This window comes from Amblyomma maculatum, chromosome 5, assembly GCF_055883805.1.
Source record: "Amblyomma maculatum isolate TAMU_Amacu chromosome 5, ASM5588380v1, whole genome shotgun sequence".
NCBI lineage: Eukaryota > Metazoa > Arthropoda > Arachnida > Ixodida > Ixodidae > Amblyomma > Amblyomma maculatum.
In genome coordinates this window covers 18234741-18256216 of record NC_139348.1, presented here as the reverse complement: position 1 = coordinate 18256216, position 21476 = coordinate 18234741, and the positions used below count along the sequence as shown (strand labels likewise).

Genomic DNA, 21476 nt, shown 5'->3' with positions numbered 1-21476 from the left:
GAGCCCGTTATGATGGTACGCTCTAATCATATGATGTAGTTGAAGGACATTTTGTGTTGATTCCTTTTTTTTAATACAGCCTGAAAATAATCTCCCTTTAATGATTTGCATTTTACCGTTTCGACAGTAAGGAGTATGCGCGCGGCACCGCCCTAGCTTCATACCATGATTCCCTCAGTCATCTTTTGCTTTCTTTCCTTATTGTCCATTTATCCCCCTCTGCAAGTGTACGGTAACCTGAGAATCGCCTAATTAACCTTCCTGCTACTCTGTTCTTCTGTTTCGCTCTCTTTCTCGGACATCTTTTGCATTTTGCAAGAGCTTATCGAACGCCAGCTCACGAAAATTTAATTGACAAGGTGTAAGGCCCGGCGTATGCCTTCCACTTCGTGTATGTGTGTGTGTGTGGAAGAATCTCCCTCTCTCTCTCCCTCCATCTCTCTCTCTGCGCTGCTTTCCGCGCTCTACACAACTCAAGCCGACACAATATGTTAGAAACTTAAGCAGACTTGATGACGTGACGGTAGCTGGTCATAATGAGGCTTGTCGAAAAAGGTGGATACAACAGCCAGTATCTAACCATAATTGATACTTTGAGACTGCCAGCGTTGTCCTCATAGATGGACATTACCGGCTGCGCCGGCGCCTCTTCGTCAGTGCTGGAGCTACTTTGGAAATCTGTCGATTCCTTCTTTTTACGACCAAGTCCTTAAACGTTTTAGTTCCTGCATTTAAAAGCCGCTGATAAGTGAGCGTGAGAGGTTATCGGCTCTTATGAACAGCAATGCTATTTTCCGCTCTCATTTTGCACCAACCCACTGCGAATATTCCATTGCCGTTCTTGCTCTTCAGCTGAAATTCGCGCAGCTTTTCTGCGTGTAGCCGAATGCTCGACCACAAGTATGTCATGACACACTAATACTGCAATGCCACAACATACCTCACTCGCCTCACTGCAACCCGAGGCTTCTGAATCACAAAATGCACCGCAAAATATCGGTTCCTGCAGGAGCACCGTTGTTTTTCATACTTGGCGCCAATATATAGTAGCAGACGGCAGAGCGTTTTTTTCTGTCATTTTATTTCTCTTTTTCTTGAAAACGCGTAACCCAATTGTGTGCTTACGTAACCTGGCACCGTCCTGATGCACACATCACGTGTACGTCACAATTTGAACAAAATGCGAATTGTCGAGAATAGGGCCCCTGGTTCTCTGACAACGGGTCACAACACACTGCATCCATTCTAGCTGTGGGTACCAAACGTGGGGGCTGCAAAAGTCAGACCAGTTGAGTTAGAGTATACCTCTGCACATCATCCCACAGTGTCAGAGGTGAGCAGCGTGTGGGCATTTAATTATATGACGCATTTTCCCACTTTAAGATGGCATGATGATTATCTCTGGAGAAAACCACAAGCTGTCTCTGCAAGACATATTTTTTTTCCCAACCACTTTGATGATCGCCACCAGTTTGTTCAGTACGGTGCCCACACTTCCAAAAATCGCACCTGTCCTTTCGGGTGTACCTCAGGGCTCCATTTTAGCCCCTATCCTGTTCCTTCTGTTTATAAACGACATAACTAGCAAGGTGGAATCTAAGGTTAAGTTATTCGCAGACGACTCCGTCCTATATAGAGAAGTGCAGAAGCGCCAAGATCAAATTGCTCTTAACAAGGATTTTAATTTGATAGTCCAATGGTGCACAAACTGGCAAATGGCCGTCAACCTTAATAAAACAGTATCCCAAAAAAGAAATCCAAGCTTTGTTTTTCGTACAGTTGCGACAACACAATCCTGAACTCTGTCACTCAGTATAAGTATTTTGGCGTCGTGATATCATCAGATCTAGGATGGGCGGCTCATGTAGAATATGTGGCAAACAAAGCGATGCGAAAGCTGATGTTCCTGAAAAGGACCTTGCGCTACTCTACAAAGGAAGCCAAGCTTCTGGCTTATGAGACGATTATACGCCCAGCAGTTGAATACGCAAATGTGGCGTGGTTTTCATTCACCCAAAATCAAATATCTACGCTCAAAGCTGTCCAGCGAAAAGCCGCGCGTTTTATCTGTAACAGATATAGGTGAACCGACTCGCCGACACAGATGCTGGCTGAGATCGGTATTCATACATTAACTAGCCGTGCGATGCTACGTCTCAAATTTCTGTATCTCATCCTGCATAACAAAATTAAAGTAAATTCTGACACCTACATTTCTTTTAGTACTTCCAGAGAAACCTGTCATAAGCATCAACTCACACTTCAAGAATACTTTTGCGCTAATAACATATACAGTTTCTCGTTTTTCCCGCCAGCTGTGCGAGACGAACTTTTTAGATCAGGAAGTGGTCTCACAGTCCACTATCGACAAGTCAGTTGAACTTGCCGGAAATTCTGTATTTTCAAACACAAGGAAGTGATGACATCATTAATGCGTTTGTTTTATTTTCGATGTATAATGTGAACCTGTGATGACGTCAACCTGTGAATGACTGTATCTTTCATTTTTCATAAGCTTGCCTCCTTTTCTTTTTTCCTTTTATTGTAAGGGCTGTTAAGCGGGGATCCAGGCACTGGTAGTGGGCACTGGTAGCGAGTAAGACCAGAGCGGGGGTGGCTCAGCTTGTAGGCAGCTTGTCCGCAAAAAGCACTTCCTCTTTCTCGGCGATCTGTCCGCGTGATTGAAACTTCCTCTTTACAATCTTGCCCCCGCAGAAAAGAGGAGCCATCCTGGCGACTCAAGGAGACGAAAGGATAGCGGGATCGTAATAGGGTTTCAAACGGTCCACGTGAACAATCTCACACCCACGGCGACGAAGGTCGGTGGAAGCGGCTAGCGGTTCAACTAGGTAATTGACGGGAGACGTCTGTTGGAGCACTAGATATGGTCCGTGGTATTTGGCAGTAAACTTGCTGGTCAGACCTAGTGGTGTCGATGGGACCCAGAGCCATACATGAGCACCGGGAGAGAATTGATGCACAGGGTGGCTCCTGTCGCTGTGCGCTTTCTTCTGGGCTTGCTCGTCCGAAGTAAGCGAGCGAGCCAGCTTGCGACATTCTTCAGCGTGCCTGGCAGCTGCTGAAAGTGATGTGTACTCTGAGATATCAGGACGGTAGGGGAGAATGGTGTCGAGTGGAGACAAAGGTTCACGCCCGTACAGCAGAAAAAATGGTGAGAATCCAGTAGTTGCTTGAACGGCGGTGTTACATATAGGCATAGGTTATAAATGGGAGAATCTTGTCCCAATCGGAGTGGTCGGAGGCGATGTACTTGGACATCATGTCACCCAGTGTGCAGTTGAAGCGCTCTGTGAGGCCATTGGTTTGAGGGTGGTACGCGCTGGCTGTCCGGTGGATGGTCTGACATTCGCGTAGGAGCGCTTCGACAACCTCGGATAGGAAAGACTTTCCTCGATCACTTAGAAGTTCACGAGGGGCCCCGTGCCGCAGAATGAAATGATGAAGAAGAAAGGACGCGATGTTGGGTCCGGTGGCATCCTGAAGTGCTGCTGTCTCCGCATAGCGAGTAAGGTGATCGACGGCCACGATGATCCAACGATTCCCTGCGGGTGTATATGGCAGAGGTCCGTACAAATCGATGCCAACACGATCGAATGGTCTGTACGGGCACGGAAGATGCTGTAGCGGAGCCGGCTGATGGAGAGGAGAAGGCTTGCGACGCTGGCAATCGATGCATGAACGCACATACTTATTGACGAAGGTGTACATACCGCGCCAGTAAAACCGCTGTCGCAACCGTTCATAAGTCTTAAATACACCCAAATGACCACACTGCGGATCATTATGGCAAGATGCGCATATATCACTACGGAGGTGGCGAGGTACGACGAGCAGCCACTTACGGCCATCTGGCATATAACTGCGTCGATAGAGAAGACGGTCACGAAGGGCGAAATGCTGCGCTTGACGACGAAGGGCGCGAGGAGCCGGTGAAAGTGACGAGTTCGTAAGAAGATCGATTAGTGATGTTAGCCACGGATCCTTGCGCTGTTCTGATGGCATGTCATCGATGGACAGGGAAGACAGGACGATGCTGGAGGCAGGTGACAACGGAGCATCAGGCGGCACCGGCGAGCGAGATAAAGCGTCTGCGTCGGAATGCTTGCACCCTGTACGATGGATAACTTGGATAGCACACTCTTGCAGTCTAAGCGACCAGCGGGCGAGACGGCCGGTGGGGTCTTTTAGTGAAGACAACCAACACAAAGCGTGGTGGTCTGTAACAACATCGAATGGGTGCCCATACAAGTATGGCCAAAATTTCTGAAGCGCCCAAACAATGGCCAAGCATTCCTTTTCTGTCACCGAGTAGTTGGTCTCGGCCTTGGTCAAAGTTCGACTTGCGTACGCCACAACGTATTCATCAACACCGGGTTTTCGTTGGGCAAGAACAGCGCCGAGGCTGGCGTCGCTGGCATCAATGTGCACTTCAGTAGGAGCAGCCGGGTCAAAATGGCGCAATACGGGGGGTGAGGTAAGTATCGTGCGCAATTTCGTAAAAGCAGTATCGCAAGCCGGCGACCAGGCAGAAAGATCTTTGTGAGCGCTGAGAAGTCGCGTCAGAACTTCTCTCACTTCCTCTTTCTCGGCGATCTGTCCGCCTGATTGGAACTTCCTCTTTACAGAGCTTTCGATTTTACCCTTCAGTACATATGTGTGTATGCCCTCTGTATGTATGTGTATATGCCTGTATGAGCAAATGATCCCACTCCTGTAAATATCCCTGATTAGGATTGACAGTATCTCAAAATAAAAAATAAATAAATGACAAAACACATGCTTTCTACGCCGCTTATCTGTCGGCTTCATGGGCTTGCCCAATAGCCTGCAGCTGCAGCACTGCTAAAAGGCAGCAGCACCCATCTTACAAGCAGCCTCACACACTTTTAACGGAGCTTTTTGACAAACTCCCGCCAAGAGTTCCCGCCCTTACCACTTGCAAAACTTCCCATATGGCCCCCGTAATGGAAAATAGAGATCTGGCTGAGCCAGAACAGTACTGTGGTTTACAGCTTGGGGCAATGCCCACCCCAGTGTTGAGGGCAAACAGCATGCACAGTTACAGGTCTCAACACTGTCGATGAATGCACGACCCCTTGGCCACAGAATCAATGAATCAGTATGTCCCGAACAAAAGCCCATAGACATAAGAGTGTGCCTTTCAGAAGGCCACCCACCTGAAGCGTCCCTCGAGGCGGTTGACGAAGCACTGGACCCGGAGGAAGGCGTGCTTGTCCAGGGGTAAGAACTGCACCCCCCGGAACACGTCCATCACGTCTGCATGCTGCACCCGCACACGGGGGATTTGCTGCACACAGGCACAACTGCACTCGCAATTACCTCCCAGGAGTATAACTGTGATCACAATGGAAGAAAGAGCGGTGCTCCAACCGCACAACCGCACTGTGGTGAGAGGGCGGCCAGTTAGAGCGACATGCCGCCACCAGGTACATCCAGTGTTCAAGTGGCCTCCACTGATTCTGCTCATGTTCCTATGAAACAGAGGCATACCTAATGAAATTTAGCAAACCTCAGTCAGCTTTAAGCACTCCAACCTTGACGTATGCCTGTTTGTCATTGAGAAAGCGGAGCCATAGTGGAGGGCCACAGAGTAATTTCGACCACCTGAGGATCTTTAACGTGCACTGACAGGGGTAGGGGGTGGCTGTTCCTGGTCCTGTGGGGCTGGGTATAGTAGGCCCCCGCCGTTTGCAGTGGAGACTTGCCTGCCTCCGGTGGTTATATCTGTTGTAGGCCGTCACTGCACCTACCACAGCTTCAATGGTAGACAACGGCCGTTGCGACGTGTCTTTCTCTCTCCCTCTTTTTCTTTCTTTCTTCTCTATTTTCTCCTCTGTCCGCATGAGGCAGCGGAGGTGGCTCAGCTACGAAGCCAGTAGCAGGCCCGTGCATTTTCTTTTCCTTCTTCCTGTAGCCGCAACAGCAACACTGACATCCTACAGCACACAGACTCAGTTTTGCCTCCATTGAAATGCAGCTGCTGGCAGTCGGGATCGAGCCCAATTACTCAGACACATTAGTCGAGCATCTTAACCGCTACGTCACTGTGGCGGGGTATCTGTGTATGTCTTGAACCTAAAATATGCATTCCAACGCAGCCAAGTGCTGACAAATACAGTAAAACCTCGTTACAAGAGACACTCAAGGGACCCCAAAAAGATGTCTCTTGTAACCAAAAATTCCTATCAAGCCGTATGTGTGGCAGTTTAGATTCCCTTATCTAAATTCTGTTCCATATCAGTGTCCTGTTTTGTTGCACTATGTAAGGAACCAAGAAGGAGTGCCTCCTCGTGACTGGGAAGTCAAAATGTTCCCGTTGTTTCAGCCACTTTCATCACATTCCTGTGTGACTGAAACAACAGGGACATTTTGACTTCCCAGTCAAGAGGAGGCACTCCTTCTCGGTTCCTGACATATTGCAGCAAAACAGGACACTGATATGAAACGGAACTTAGATAAGAGAATCTAAACTGCCGCACATACGAGTAGGTACGAGTCAGCTGAGCTGCATGAGTGTACCTGGGTTAATTATGTCTCTTATAAATAGTGAAGAAATTACTTTAGGGACCTGCAAAAGTTGTCCTTAGTAACAGAGTGGCTCTTGTAACCATGTTGTTAACATGACAAACAGGAAAACCAACCAAACCATTTTCAAGTGTCCCTTATAACTGGGTGTCTCTTGTAACCATGTCTCTTGTAACAAGATTTTACTGTACTGATCAATTAGGTGGTCACACATTGCAGCCTTGGGTCCGACTATTACATGGAATGTTGCCAATCAGAATCTTGCCAGGCATCAAGAAGCAAGCAAGCGATGTCGCATATGCGTCACAATCAAACGCCTGTGCCAGCTGCGCCCACAGATGTGTCTACGCCACAAGTGACAAGAATCAACCCCTTATCACTGGTGCTGCCTGTTGCAGTCGTGCCAAGCGTAATCTTCACACGACTGGCAGTGCTGTTTGAATACCTCTTTCTACCACCATGGTTCTGATTTATTCCACTTGTCCTAGCTCCTCAAGATGCCCAGGAGATGCCTTCTTCACATGCTATTGACGTAGGTGAATGCAATGGATGAAAGACAACTGCTACTAGTGCCACTTCTGGTCTTTTTGTGTCTGCTCAGTAATCTGCATGTCTGCTACTAAAACCTTGGCAAACGAATCAGTGGACAACTAAATTTTCTTCGAATACTGTTCCTTTGTAAATGCTATTCACCGCCGCATTCACTCAACTGCCTCCCAAGCACTCGATAATGATCATGTAAAACAGAAGGGCAGCCACGGTACAATGATTACAAGCATACCTGCCAACCTGAAGATTTCAAAATTCGTAAAACCTCCGCGACCGCAAGGGGGGGGGGGGGGGATTTTTTTTTTACTTTCCAAGAATTTATCTTTAGCGACACCCTTGGTCACTCAACCACAAACAAAATCCGTGTCCCGTAGAGTAATGAGCGAAAACTCCATTGTGTCACAATTTATTTTTGAAAAGCTCCGCAATCACGACATGGGCATTGTCCGAAGACAATGCCAACAGGTTTTCAAGAGGCAAACTTCGGGACTTCATTTAGTCCAGAATCAGATTTCCAATTTTCTGACCCTTTCACCTTGTGTTTGGCGCTCTTTGGCCATAGATGCCCTTACGCCAGAAAAAAAATCAGTTCATCATCATCATCATCATCATCAATTTCCTGACCCGTCGCTTCCCCTTGGATTGTACCGAGGCAAAGGAGGCGGCTTTCAACTCTACTGGTCTCTTTAACGAAGTATGTCGCAACAATAGGGTAAAGCTGCGTATCCCTATTGTTACTTCCGTCGACAGCAATCGAAAATATCTGCTTTTTTAGGGCATCCAGCAAAAGAGTCTCTGCGTTCGCGGCCATTTCACGAACAATTGCCGTCGTCTTCGTCCGTCCACAGGCGTAGCGTTTGGCTTCCTCGCACTTGGGGAACATTTTCCGGAAAAGTGGTCCAGCGTGATCACTGACACTGAGCGGTATGTTGTGTTCAACTAAAAACGCCGTGAAATGGCATTCTGCACGAATCACACAGAGGTCGCTGTCACTGCGAACAAAACTTGTCAGGCTCGGCTGGCTGTCCGCGGCTCGCACGTATCCTTGATGCTTTTTCGAAGCGATGTGGATCTTTATGTCGGACTTGCCACCATGTGAAATGTTAACATGCACAAGAATGCTAAATTGGGCGAGTTAGTGTATTCGCATTTTAGGAAACGTAGCGCAAAGAAGACAAGGACAAAAAAGAAGGAAACACACACGAGCGCTTACTCACAACTGATTTTTTGTTAGAAAAGCTAACAGAATATATAGGGTACAAAAAATTATTAAATACATGTAATAAAGGGGTGAAATTGACAAAAATTAACAAAAATGTGGAAAAAGGCAAGTCTGAAAAGATACACAAAAAAAAAAACACGTGAAAAAACTACTTGACCACTGATTCAAGGTATGTGATCTCTACTTTTGTTAAGTTAATAGAAGCTTCGCTAACACACTTATCCCCTCCTTTCATGATATGATATGCCTCTATAATTTCTCGTGTACGTTGATTGCGCGATGTGCCAAGAACGATAGTTTTATCGAAAATGGGGCGGCATTTACACTTCGTGCAATGTTTAGGCAAATTGTCTTGTGATGTAGGGGTTAAATAATTTCTATGTTCGAAGAGCCGGATATTCAAACAACGGCCAGTCTGCCCTATGTAGTATTTTTCACAAGAAAGAGGAATTTTATAAATTACCTGCGTTCTGCACTGTACAAACCTAGATTTATGGTTAACATAGCAGCGATGCTCACTTTTTAACGCATCTGCCTTTCTTCTTACCAAGGCACACACACCTGACAATTTCGTGGGGGCTGACATTACTGTGCCTACATCATACCGATTGGCGACATTCCACAAGCCATGTGAAAAACGGTGCACGTAGGGCAGAACCACTGGTTTCCTTTTATTGCTGCAACACTTAGACTTTTTTGTGTCCTTTCCCTTCACCCAAAGCAGGAGTTTATCACATCTGCTACTGATTAAAGGAAGCGGATAACCAGAATTACTCAATCTATTGACTTGATCGAGAAAACTTTTACAAATTTTATGCTCGCAAGATTTAATTAAAGCAGAGCGCAAACAAGACGAGACAATTGCGTTTTTCACCACTTTGGAATGTCCGGAGCGAAAATGTAGTAAAGGCTTAGATGATCTAGGGTGATAACCCCAACACACATGCTTATTCCCAAAATGAAGAGATAAGTCAAGAAATTGTAGAACATCATCATTGGGCAACTCAAGAGTAAAGTTCAAACCATGAGCTCTTTCTTTGAAAACCTTTAACAACAGAATGATTGAACCGATTGGAAGGGAGAAGGACTAAATAATCATCAACGTAACGAAAAATACTCAATGTAAGGCCATCTAGATTCTTTTGAATAGCTTTGTCTATTTGGCTAAGGAAAGTGTCTGAAAGAACTGGCGCTACATGTGAACCGATGCAAACGCCAGATTTTTTGTAAGTATAAAGAACCCTTCCACCCAAGAAAAGTTGACTTAAGCACGGTTCATAAATCCACAATGCCACAATGATGAAGCACGGTTCATAAATCATTGTGGCATCCCTGTAGAATCTTTTTTAGAATTAGTTTCTTTTTACCTTAAGTCAACTTTTGTTGGGTGGAAGGGTTCTTTATACTTACAAAAATCTGGCGTTTGCATCGGCTCGCGTGTAGCGCCAGTTCTTTCAGACATTTTCCTTAGCCAAATAGACAAAGCTATTCAAAAGAATCTAGATGGCATTTCATTGAGTATTTTTCGTTACGTTGATGATTATTTAGTCCTTCTCCCTTCCAATCGGTTCAATCATTCTGTTGTTAATATTTTAAAGGTTTTCAAAGAAAGTGCGCATGGTTTGAACTTTACTTTTGAGTTGCCCAATGATGATGTTCTGCAATTTCTTGACTTATCTCTTCATTTTGGGAATAAGCATGTGTGTTGGGGTTATCACCCTAGATCATCTAAGCCTTTACTACTTTTCGCTCCGGACATTCCAAAGTGGTGAAAAACGCAATTGTCTCGTCTTGTTCGCGCTCTGCTTTAATTAAATCTTGCGAGCATAAAATTTGTAAAAGTTTTCTCGATCAAGTCAATAGATTGAGTAATTCTGGTTATCCGCTTCCTTTAATCAGTAGCAGATGTGATAAACTCCTGCTTTGGGTGAAGGGAAAGGACACAAAAAAGTCTAAGTGTTGCAGCAATAAAAGGAAACCAGTGGTTCTGCCGTACGTGCACCGTTTTTCACATGGCTTGCGGAATGTCGCCAATCGGTATGATGTAGGCACAGTAATGTCAGCCCCCACGAAATTGTCAGGCGTGTGTGCCTTGGTAAGAAAGGCAGACGCGTTAAAAAGTGAGCATCGCTGCTATGTTAACCATAAATCTAGGTTTGTACAGTGCAGAACGCAGGTAATTTATAAAATTCCTCTTTCTTGTGGAAAATACTACATAGGGCAGACTGGCCGTTGTTTGAATATCCGGCTCTTCGAACATAGAAATTCTTTAACCCCTACATCACAAGACAATTTGCCTAAACATTGCACGAAGTGTAAATGCCGCCCCATTTTCGATAAAACTATCGTTCTTGGCACATCGCGCAATCAACGTACACGAGAAATTATAGAGGCATATCATATCATGAAAGGAGGGGATAAGTGTGTTAGCGAAGCTTCTATTAACTTAACAAAAGTAGAGATCACATACCTTGAATCAGTGGCCAAGTAGTTTTTTCACGTGTTTTTTTTTTTGTGTGTATCTTTTCAGACTTGCCTTTTTCCACATTTTTGTCAATTTTTGTCAATTTCACCCCTTTATTACATGTATTTGATAATTTTTTGTACCCTATATATTCTGTTAGCTTTTCTAATAAAAAATCAGTTGTGAGTAAGCGCCCGTGTGTGTTTCCTTCTTTTTTGTCCTTGTCTTCTTTACGCTACGTTTCCTAAAATGCAAATGTTAACATCACAGGCACACGTGGTGCAAAATCCGAACTTTTCTCCTTTCTTAGACGGCAAGAAGCATGGAAATTCTGCCACGTACGACTTCAAAAATACTTGGAAGTGCTGTCGCGGCTTTGAGCGCGCCATTGCACTGCGAAACCGCTACTACTAAAACTTCAGAGTCACACTGAGTCGGACGCGGCCGCAGATCACGCAAAAACAGAGGCCAACACCAAAGTTATCCAAACACGGGAACAAAGGCACAGCCACTAGCCTGGCGGAGGCGGTATCGAGTTTTGGATATGGATTCGTGTTCCCCCGAGTAGACGATAGAAATCACTACAACGTTTGCAGCTGCTGACGATGATATCACAAATATGTGTTGCCCTCTCGTGGTCGCCAAAGGTACCATAATAGTGTTAACATGGCCTCCGAGATTACCCTTCCGCGCGTGTGGTGTTATCTTGGAGGCCATGATGTTAATAGATGTCCGCACTTTTTTTTTTTTTTCCGAAAATGAAACATTTTCTGTAAAATTTCCCGCAAGATTCGTAAAATCGTAAGACTGGTCAAAATTCGTACATTTTACGGAAAATTCGGAAGAGTTGGCAGGTATGTTACAAGGAAAGAGAAAAAAAACGAGCACATACCACAATTATGCGTGGCACGCAAGTAACCTCCCCCCTTGCCTTATGGTGTTGGCAATAAGGGTCTTCTCCCAACAGAAGCGACAATCTTGTATGGTACGAAAAAAGCAGAACACAAAGACTGGTACCTTGCAGCAGTGGCAACAAAGACATTAACAAAGAAGGCCTCAGCTCAAAGGCGCAATAAAAAGAGGACCCATGATACTCTCAAATATCACGCTCCATGTCTACAGCGCGATAAACGAGACAAGAGAGAAAACATATAGCTACAAACACGTGGCACAGTGTTTGTCGTTATATGTTTTCTCTCTTGTCTCGTTTATCGCGCTGTAAATATGAAACATCGTCACCAACTCATCCAACAACTGACCTCGTAGATATCATGCTGTCACGCTTCTGCAAAAAATTTTCAACCTGGCATATGCTGGACCAGAGGGGTACTGGCAGTTATAGCCTCCCTGTTTCCCCTCTCAACTCACACACCAAGCTGAGTGAGAAAAACGTCAAAAAAAAAATTGTTTACAGTCGAATATTATTAACATAATTCTCAAGGGAATTGAAAATTAAAATGTACAAGCCAAAAATCGTATTATCTGAAACCGGCCCCAAAACATGGCAAATTAAACATCAGTACAGTTCAGTTCAGTCGTTCAGTCGTGTCCGACTCTTCGTGACCCTATTGACCATGTCACGCCACGCAAATTAAACATACTTGGCATAGAACTTACTTTTATTACCACACTTTGAATATTGTTTGATTGTGCAAAAGCAAGCTGTTCTGCCACTCAGAGCAACGAGTCGCAGTTTCATTGCTTAGCTCTGCGCCCGTGACAAAGGTAAAAGCAGCACCTAAAACATGATGCTCTGCAACCTTGACAGTGCCACAACTATAGGACATCTTGTCAAAAGATAAACACACAGAGGTGTTATCGACACCCCGCATTAGAGGATCCTGACTGTAGTGCACTGCAATCTTTTGAGGCCACCCCCGTGAGGCACCAGGTTATGTCAATGATTCTGGCAAGGAGGAAGAACTACACAATGCGGCTTTTCCTCTGTGCCCTCCAAATGCCAACTGTCGGAGATTGGTGGCACTCACCCAGTCCAAGAAATCCTTGAGGACGCTCCTTTTGGATGGGTCAGCCAGGACCTCTGACAGGGAGCCTCCAAACATCTGTCCAGGGGAAAAGATGCAACATGAGAAAAAGGCAATGGGGCAGAGCACAATGAAACACAATCTGCTGGTGGACTTGGCAGCTCTCCTATTTTGGCAACAGTGCAAGAATGACACACACAAACACAGGAGCGGCATCTGACTGTGTAAGCCACCTTTGAACCCAATTCAGAACAAGTACCAGCCAGCCCTTGCCAAAGTGTGGCTGGAAAAAAGGCCCTTTCAGAGCCAAATGACATTAGCAAGGGTGGAAGCAGGCTTGAGCATTTTGAAGCAGCTTCCAAGCACTGAAACAAGTTTTGAAGCATGTTATGCAGGCCGAAGTGCTTCTAATAATTGCAATTCTCTATTCCTGTCATACAAAAAAATTGCAATTTGATTCCTTTTAATTTACAAAGTTCAATGCTTTGCTTGACAACGCTTTCATCTCTGACATAAGACAAACAGCCAAAACATGTGCAGATGCTTAAAATAACTATTTGACCTGAGCAACAATTTGGAAGGCCAACAGCTAATGGAATGCTTGTTTCTACACTTAATAACTGAACGTCAGGTTCGACAAAAAGCTTTCGAATATTTTGACAGATTCAAACATGCAGTCTACCACTTTGATGCGCTCAAACACTACCACTAGTTTGGAGGTGGCATCAATGAGCAGCACATTTCTGCTATCTTGCGCATATCCCTTTTCACCCTATCCTATGATCCTGATAAATTTGTGGCACTGATTGGAATCAAGGGTAGCCTTTCCCTATTCTTTACTTCACTGCCAGTGGCTCCTGATGTTTTCACTTGAGTGACGCAGAGGCTTCTTCCTTAATTTAGACTCACTGGTGACATAAACTGTACGGTTTTCGAACATTCTTGAGGACATTTCCCGTAATTGGCGTCTTCGTGGTGTCACCGCTGTTACATTTCTAGTATGTGATGTAGTAGACTTGACGTGTATGTAAGTAGTATGTGATCTAGACTTGATGTGCCAAAGAGGCTCAATGGCGATGGCTCCTGTTGTTTACAGGCATTCGAGCAACCCGTACAGTTCTTTGCAGCTGATGTTTCCCAATGGCTTGTGGTAGTTTGCAGTATCTGCTCCCCTTGCCACCATCAAAAGTCTGGCATCAAAAGGATGTCATGCGCACAGAACACTCTTTTTCACAATGTGCATCTGTGGTCACCACCTGCTGTCCTGCCTATTGTAAACAGCTACTCACGACTGAAGATTTTATATGAATTAGCAATGGGAATTATGAGACTGGCATAACTAAAATCATAAACTTCTCTTTTGTATATGATACTCGCCAAAGCCACAGAAGGATGGAACCATCCTTCTTTTTAACGAGCACCACAGGCGAGGCCCAAGGGCTGTTTGAGGACTGAATGAAACCGTTCTGGAGCATTTGGTCTACTTGCTCATCAATAACCTGGCGCTCTGTTGCAGAGACACGGTAGGGCCGCTGTCACAGTGGTGCGTTCAACTGTCACTCATCGGATCGACACTGGAGGCGGTCTCCAGTGTCGATCCGATGAGTGATAGTTGCACTTTGGCCCAAGGAATTTTGATGAGAGTCGGAGGAGGAGCTGAACTGTTGAAGGAGGGCAAGAAGTTGTGCTCGCTGAAGCTCAGGAAGACTGGCATCGATGGAGTGGCGGAACAGGTCTGTGGAAGAGGGAGGTGATACAGAAAGTGGAGGGCTGAGTGCAGCCATGGCAAGGCGCGGCGTGTCGTCATTCTCTTCATGGAGAAGAGATGCAATGGATTGGAGGCTCCCGAGACATTCACCGTGGCGCTAAGCAGTGGGGTAGTTAAACGGGTTAGAGAGTCAGAGCATAGAGGAGCCAGCAGAAATAGTGAGTAAAGCATAGGGCAATGGAAGACACTTTTGAAGCAGAAATGTATGTGCTGGCATGAAGAGGACAGTTTCATCACGCACAGAGTCACAAGTGATATTTACAAGCAGGGACGAAGAAGGAGGAATGTCGATGTCTTCGGCGACGAGAACTTTAGCGGATAGACTAGAAGGAGCGTTGTCTGACACGAGCTCGGGCAGTGCAGAAAATTCGACTTCAGCACGAGCACAATCGATTATAGCGGCATGATGCGAAAGGAAATCCCAGCCTAAAATTACAGCGTGTGAGTAACTTGGCAGCACAACGAACTCAATTATATAAAGGCGATTCTCGATCACTACTCGAGCGGTGCATGCTGCTAAAGGCTTGATTTGCTGAGAGCTGGCTGTTCGCAACGAAAGTCCTGCAATTGGCGCCTTCACTTTCTTTGAAGAGCTACAAAGTTTTACGTCCATTACCAAAATCGCAGCACCAGCGTCAATTAGGGTCATGACAGAAACACCTTCAACGAAAACTTCAATGAGACTGGCTGGCGATAGATGAGGACTTGGAAAGTTCGACGGGGTCGCAGTTCCCGCCTCAGGAACTGCGGCCTCTAGTTTTCCTCACAAGAAGCATTCGACTGACGTCACATTGGAGAGACAGAGCGGCGTCGCGGCGACGGTGAGCGACGGTCGGAGTTGGCTGAGCAGTCTGGTGAGAAATGACGGCTTGCTGGAGGCTCAGTAGGCGCGGAATACTGAGGCATTGAAGACCAGTACTCAGAACCTTGGGTAGGTGGTGGTGATACGGGGAGACGGTTTCGGCAATAGCGGGAAATATGCCCAGCTAGCCCACGAATCTAGCAAATTGGCCGATTGTCTGTCGTGCGCCAGGGATTGCGTGGTCTTGGAGCCGGTCGAAAACAGGGTGCTGGTGCTTGCACAGGCACTGACAGTATAGTGTAAGTTGGCGGCCGATGTCGTGCAACCATTTCGGCGTAAGTCAAAGGACCGGCAACAGGCTTTGGGGTGACATCGTCATATGTCATAGGAGCGGTGACAGGTCTTGGAGCGACGTTGGCGTAAGTCAGAGGAGCAGCAGCGACAATTGATTGCGGATGTACAGGTGGAAGCACCTCAGCAACCTGCTCCTGGATAGCCTGTCGCAATGCCGGAGCCATATGGTATGGCTGCTATTGAGGGCTAGGAAGTAGGGAAAGTTGACGCGCCACCTCTTCACGAATAAATGCTTTAATTTGCTGCAACAACGATGGGTTGTCGGATGCAGACGTCAGTCCGGCAAGCGATTCAGCCTGTGCTTGGGGCGGATGCGTTAACACCCTCTGCTTGCGCAGCTCCTCGAAGCTCTGGCAGAGCGTAAAGACCTCATTGACAGTATGCAAGTCGCGCGCTGATGACATCTGGAAGGCGTCATCGTCAATACCTATCAAGACGTATTTGATTTTTGCAGCCTCTGACATATTCGCGTCCACACGCTTGCCAGGTCGGCAATATCTTCGATATACGTAGCTTGTAAAGCTTTTGCCGACCTGCTGCTTCCGCTCACGCAAGCGCTGCTCAGCACGCAATTTCCTAACTGCCGGACGACCAAAAACTTCTGCGAGCGGTGTTTTAAATGAAGCCCACGTACGGATGTCGCTTTCATGATTACGGTACCACAAGTTTGCCACGCCTGTGAGATAAATTATGACGTTGTTCAATTTAGTTTCGTCATCCCATTTATTGTAGAGGCTCACCCGTTCATAAGAAGTGAGGTAGTCTTCGACATCCTGCTCATCAATCCCGCTGAAGATAGCCGGGGCAGATGACAGTTGGACTGGCCTGCGTGCCTTAATGTTGGACTACGTCTGGCATGGCAGGTGCAGGAATAGTGTGGCTACGGAGCTCCAGGATCGACGTTTCTAACCCGTGACTCCACCAAATGTAGGATGGGGGTTTATTAGAGGTACTGGGAGATCTGGCGATCTAGAAGGACATCAGGAACAGTCAACGTACGCGTAGGTCCAGAGCACACACTGATAGCGATGTACCTGGCGACACAGCACACAGAAGCTACTTCTTCATCTTCGAATGAACCTCTTCCCCTTTACAATACATTCTTATCAAGTATAGAACAAAGCTATTTTTTGTATTGTTTATTTCGCTTCTTTGCTGTAAGCTTGCGTGTAATTTACCTTTTTTCTTTGTAGAATGCTTTATTTATATTTCCTTTTTGAGCTCAGCGGTGCCTTGTGTATTTTGCTTTCCAATGTATCATGTAGAGCCATCATGGCTATGCGCAAAAAGGACAACACAAAAAACAGAGGCAATGACAAGATGAGCGCAAACAACTAGTTTATTCAGAAGTTTAACCTCTAAATATAAAACATATAGGCGCATGCGCGCCTATATGTTTTATATTTAGAGGTTAAAGACCCACAACATGCCTGATAAACGCGAACCACTGTCATACCCTACAAAACAGAATTCAACAAGGCAGACTCACTTCTGTACGAGGCAATAGACGTATCGCTGACACAATTGTGCGCTTTGTTTATCAAAGAAGACTCAAATATTTCGCGCGCCACTGCGTTGCTGCCCCGACCAAGAATCTTAATCTCCTTCAGTCGCGGCCGGCACTTGCAATCTCGGCAATGCTCGGTCAAATTTGTACTACGTTCATTATCCCCTAACGTGCGCACATGCTCCCCTGCACGATCATTAACGCACCTCCCCGTTTGGACAATGTAGGCCTTTCCACATGCTAGTGGAATTTCGTAAACAATGCCTTTAGCGCATTTCACATAGGACTTGCCATGCTTCTTGGTGCAAACGCCCGGCCTGCTTCTCTCTTTCGCCGTGAGCGAGCAGAGTCGGCCTAGCTTAACAGGTGCCAAAAACACCACAGGCACACCAAACCTGTTAGCCACCTTCTTCAAGTTGTGTGCCCCCGTATGCAAGTAAGGTACTACTACTGGTTTCGTACCTTCCTTTGGGCCCCTTTTACGCACTTTACCTTTCATTTTCTGCAGGAGAGTTTCACTCAAAAATCATGCAGGTGTAGCCCGCATCCAACCGAGACACTTGTGCCAAGAAACTATAACCCATTCAGTGCGGACACGACCTCATGAGTGCAGACTCAAGACACATAGCAGCAACACCTCTTTTGACCATCTTCAATTGTGCAGACCCATAAGGCATAAGATCCTTTGCAACTCTGGGATGATACATCCAACACAGATGCTTTTCTGAAAGAATCATTTTCATGTCCAAAAACTGTAGACTATTATGATCTGGTACCTCATGCGTAAAAGTTAGACCTCTAACATGTAGTTTAAGAACATCTAAAATCTCATTCGTCACTTCAAGGTAATCAATGTTATCCTGTTCTTTTAGAAGAATTAAAAAGCCATCCACATATCTAAATACTTTAAAAACCATAGTGCTGTCAAGAACATTAGAGTATGGTCAATAAAAGACAGAAAAAAAGTGTTACACAGTACCGGGGCAACACATGAACCTATACAAATACCGCGTCGTTGCCGGTAGAAACCATTATCAAATGTAATAAACGTGCTATTAAGATAATATTCAAGTAGAGTTATAAAATTATCTACAGTCATCCCTGTTGCGTTTTGAAAAGGAACATCACCATAGTAAAAACGAGTCGGGCTTCCCAGCTCCCGCGCTGGATCTGTTCGAGACAAATTACACTTGGTGGAGCAGCTTCTTAATGAACCGGAGAACTTTATATAGACTATATACAAGAGGTGATACAAGAGTCAAGCTGGATTTGCTTGCCCAAGGGAGCAACAATCAGAGACGAACGGCAACTGGCCGCTACCGGCCGCGTCGACCGCTAAAGCAGAGAAACGAGGGACTCCGCGTCCCCGCAGTCGAGCTGGCGCCTCTTACACCCCCGCTCCAAAGCAACCGCTGCTCCCAGCGCTCGGCAAGCACGAGCGCCCTATCGCAAGGAGTAGCTGCAGCAAAAGAGACTCGAGCGCATTCCCGCACTCCTGAGATGAGTCGAGAGAATGCCCCTTTCCACAAGTAAAAATAAAAACACAATCACGGCAACTTCCCTCCAAAACCTTCGCAAAGCGCACCAGATGCCCGCTACACGTGTAACGCGAAAGCCTGGCCCCTCTCGTAGGTTTTATGGCCTCCGGCCGCTCCAAATCGGGCGACGAGACAGCGGGAGACCGCGCTAATGAGGGTCTGAGACGAGGTAAAAGGAGCGCTTTTCCCGTCTCCAGTAGCAGAGGAAAAATAAACTCAGAGGGGGGTCCAAAAGAAGAGCTTGAGTTTTAGAGCTAATGCTCTCCTTCTAGGAACTAGAACGTGACACGCAGTTCAACACTAGGACGCCCAGCTGATGAATGCTCCCAAAACACAAGTACATGCACCGGAGGTCCGGCATAGAAACTCGCACAGACAAACCAACAAACGCTGAGGCCGAACAGAGCACGGGCCTTACAACCATTCTCTTTCATACAAAATCTAACAAGTAGTTCAGCATGAAGTATGGAATAAAAGAGGTCCTGGACATCGACAGAAAACATAAATCCATCATTCTGGTTTTTCTCCAAATAGCCACTTTCATCCTGTGAATTTCTTGTAGTAAATGGGTCAAACACATCTAGCTTCTGTAAATGTTTCTGCAGAAACAAATTGACCTGGTTCTGCCATGAGCCTTTCTCGCTCACAACCGTCCTAAAGGGCACATCCACTTTATGTGTCTTTGCCAAGAAAAATACCTACGAGCTGCCTACACATTTGTTTATACCTTTCCCTATCTGCCCCAGGCCTAAATCATTGCACAACTTCACAGCCTTACTTTTAACTCTAGTTACACTTCTTTTAACTGACCTAAAGTTTTTACTCATTGCCTGGTCTACCTTTTCTTTAAACACACCTTCAGGTATATTGACAAATCCACCATCTTTATCTGCCTGCAATAAGCGCAAGTGGTTATCTCTAAAAAAGTTCAGCACTTCTTTCGTGGCCCGCTTCTTCCTTGTTGACGGTAGCTTGTGAATGATCTTTGCTAAGCAGTCCACTCCTTCCAAAAGGCACCGCTCTTGACTTTCGCTTTCGGCTTTTTTGGCAATTCTTCTATTCAGTGCCAGAAGTTCATGAGCTTGTACGGCAGGCTCTTCGCTGTACTTGGGTCCTTTCTTGAGAACGCTCATTACAGACTCTGGAACTTGAACGTCTCCGAGCACAAAGACAAACCCCTTTCCTCGAATGTCACTCCGCCTCTCCGTCAGCTTTAACCGTTGTTTAATTGTAACGTTCCACATGGCCTCCGTATGTTGCGATGCATTTCGCCTGTGGACACGCAGCATGTGCACTCCTAGCTTAGACGAGTACTGAGCCAAGCACACAATGCACAGCCAGTCTTGACATAGGCCAACCTGTCTCCTCAACTCCGACCTGAGTAATCTACACACCCGGTTGCGGTGACCAACCGATGGTTTAATGACCCCAAAAAGGCACTCGCGTCATACGGGGTGATCCCTTTCCTGAGGCAGTAAGAGATGGATCTTGCAAGCACAAAATTGGCGATGATCAAGCTGAATGTAGCAAAAATTTGACCAAACATTGCCGAGATTGGAAGTGCCGGCCGCGACTAAAGTAGATTAAGATTCTTGCCCGGGGCAGCAACGCAATGGCACGTGAAATATTTGAGTTTATTTTGATAAAAAAAGCGCACAATTGTGTCAGCGATAAGTATATCACCTTGTACAGAAGCGAGTCTGCCTTGTTGAGTTCTGTTTTGTAGGGCATGACGGTGGTTCACGTTTATCAGGCATGTTGTGGGTCTTTCCGCTGCGCATGCGCCTATATGTTTTATATGTAGAGGTTAAACTTCTGAATAAACTAGTTGTTAGTTTGCGCTCGTCTTGTCGTTGCCTCTGTTTTCTGTGTTCTCCTTTTTGCGCATAGCCATGATGGCTTTACATGATCCTAGCCAACTAGCCCGACAACAACTCTTGTTGAGTTCTAATGTATAGCCAGTGCTAAGAGCTTTCTTTTTTCTGGTACATGCCATTATCATTTCCGTACACCCTGCTAAAATCACTACATCGTGATTGCAGTATCCATAAATAAATAAATAAGTAAAGTAATTTTAATCTATGAGCGTAGAAAATAACCTGCTTTTTTATGAAAAATTCGCTTTAAGAATCACAATTTTCACAGCTTCCCACCATGTTTCGTTTGAGCTACAGCCAGCATGATCAGCTACCGTTCATGCACCACCATGCGCATGCGCCGACTCGTCCTAACATGGCGGTCCGCAGTAGAACATGCCGCATGCAATCCCTCGAGGCGATCTGCGCATGCGCAGTGGCACAACCGCGGAAGCGAATCGTGCTATTTATTTGTTTTGTTTATTTATTGGTACCTCAAATACCCACTCGGGGCGTTTCATGAGGGGTGGGCTAACAAATCATATAATTAATTTGGTAATGAATGTCTTGAAAAATTCATGGTTAGGATGGGCAAAAGTTTCAGCTGGCAGGTCGTTCCAATCTCTTGCAGTCTAGGAAAAGAATGATTTGAGATGTGCAGACGTGGGTGCTCGAGGTGTGTGGACAGCGTTCGGGTGACTGGTGCGAAGTGAAAAGCGGTGAGCAGGGGTGATAATGGAATGACGCAGAGGGGAATGATAAAACCTGTGGAAAAGTGAAAGTCTGGCTATTTTACGATGGGATTCTAGGCTGGGAAGGTTAGCTTTTGCTTTCAATAATGTTATGCTCGTATGATATGAGTAA

The 21476-nt window shown here is 45.9% G+C and overlaps 1 protein-coding gene across 5 annotated transcripts in view; it reads right to left on the bottom strand.

Annotated features, from left to right (window-relative positions):
* Ccz1 (vacuolar fusion protein CCZ1) overlaps positions 1–21476 on the bottom strand; it is a 107745-nt gene that overhangs the window by 70772 nt on the left and 15497 nt on the right. For all 5 annotated transcript variants that reach the window (XM_084603542.1, XM_084603543.1, XM_084603544.1 and 2 more), the window contains exons 5-6: positions 12791–12865; positions 5199–5329 (exon numbers count right to left, since the gene is read on the bottom strand). In XM_084603542.1, coding sequence (XP_084459668.1) covers positions 5199–5329; positions 12791–12865 — 206 coding nt within the window. The remainder of the gene's footprint in view (positions 1–5198; positions 5330–12790; positions 12866–21476) is intronic.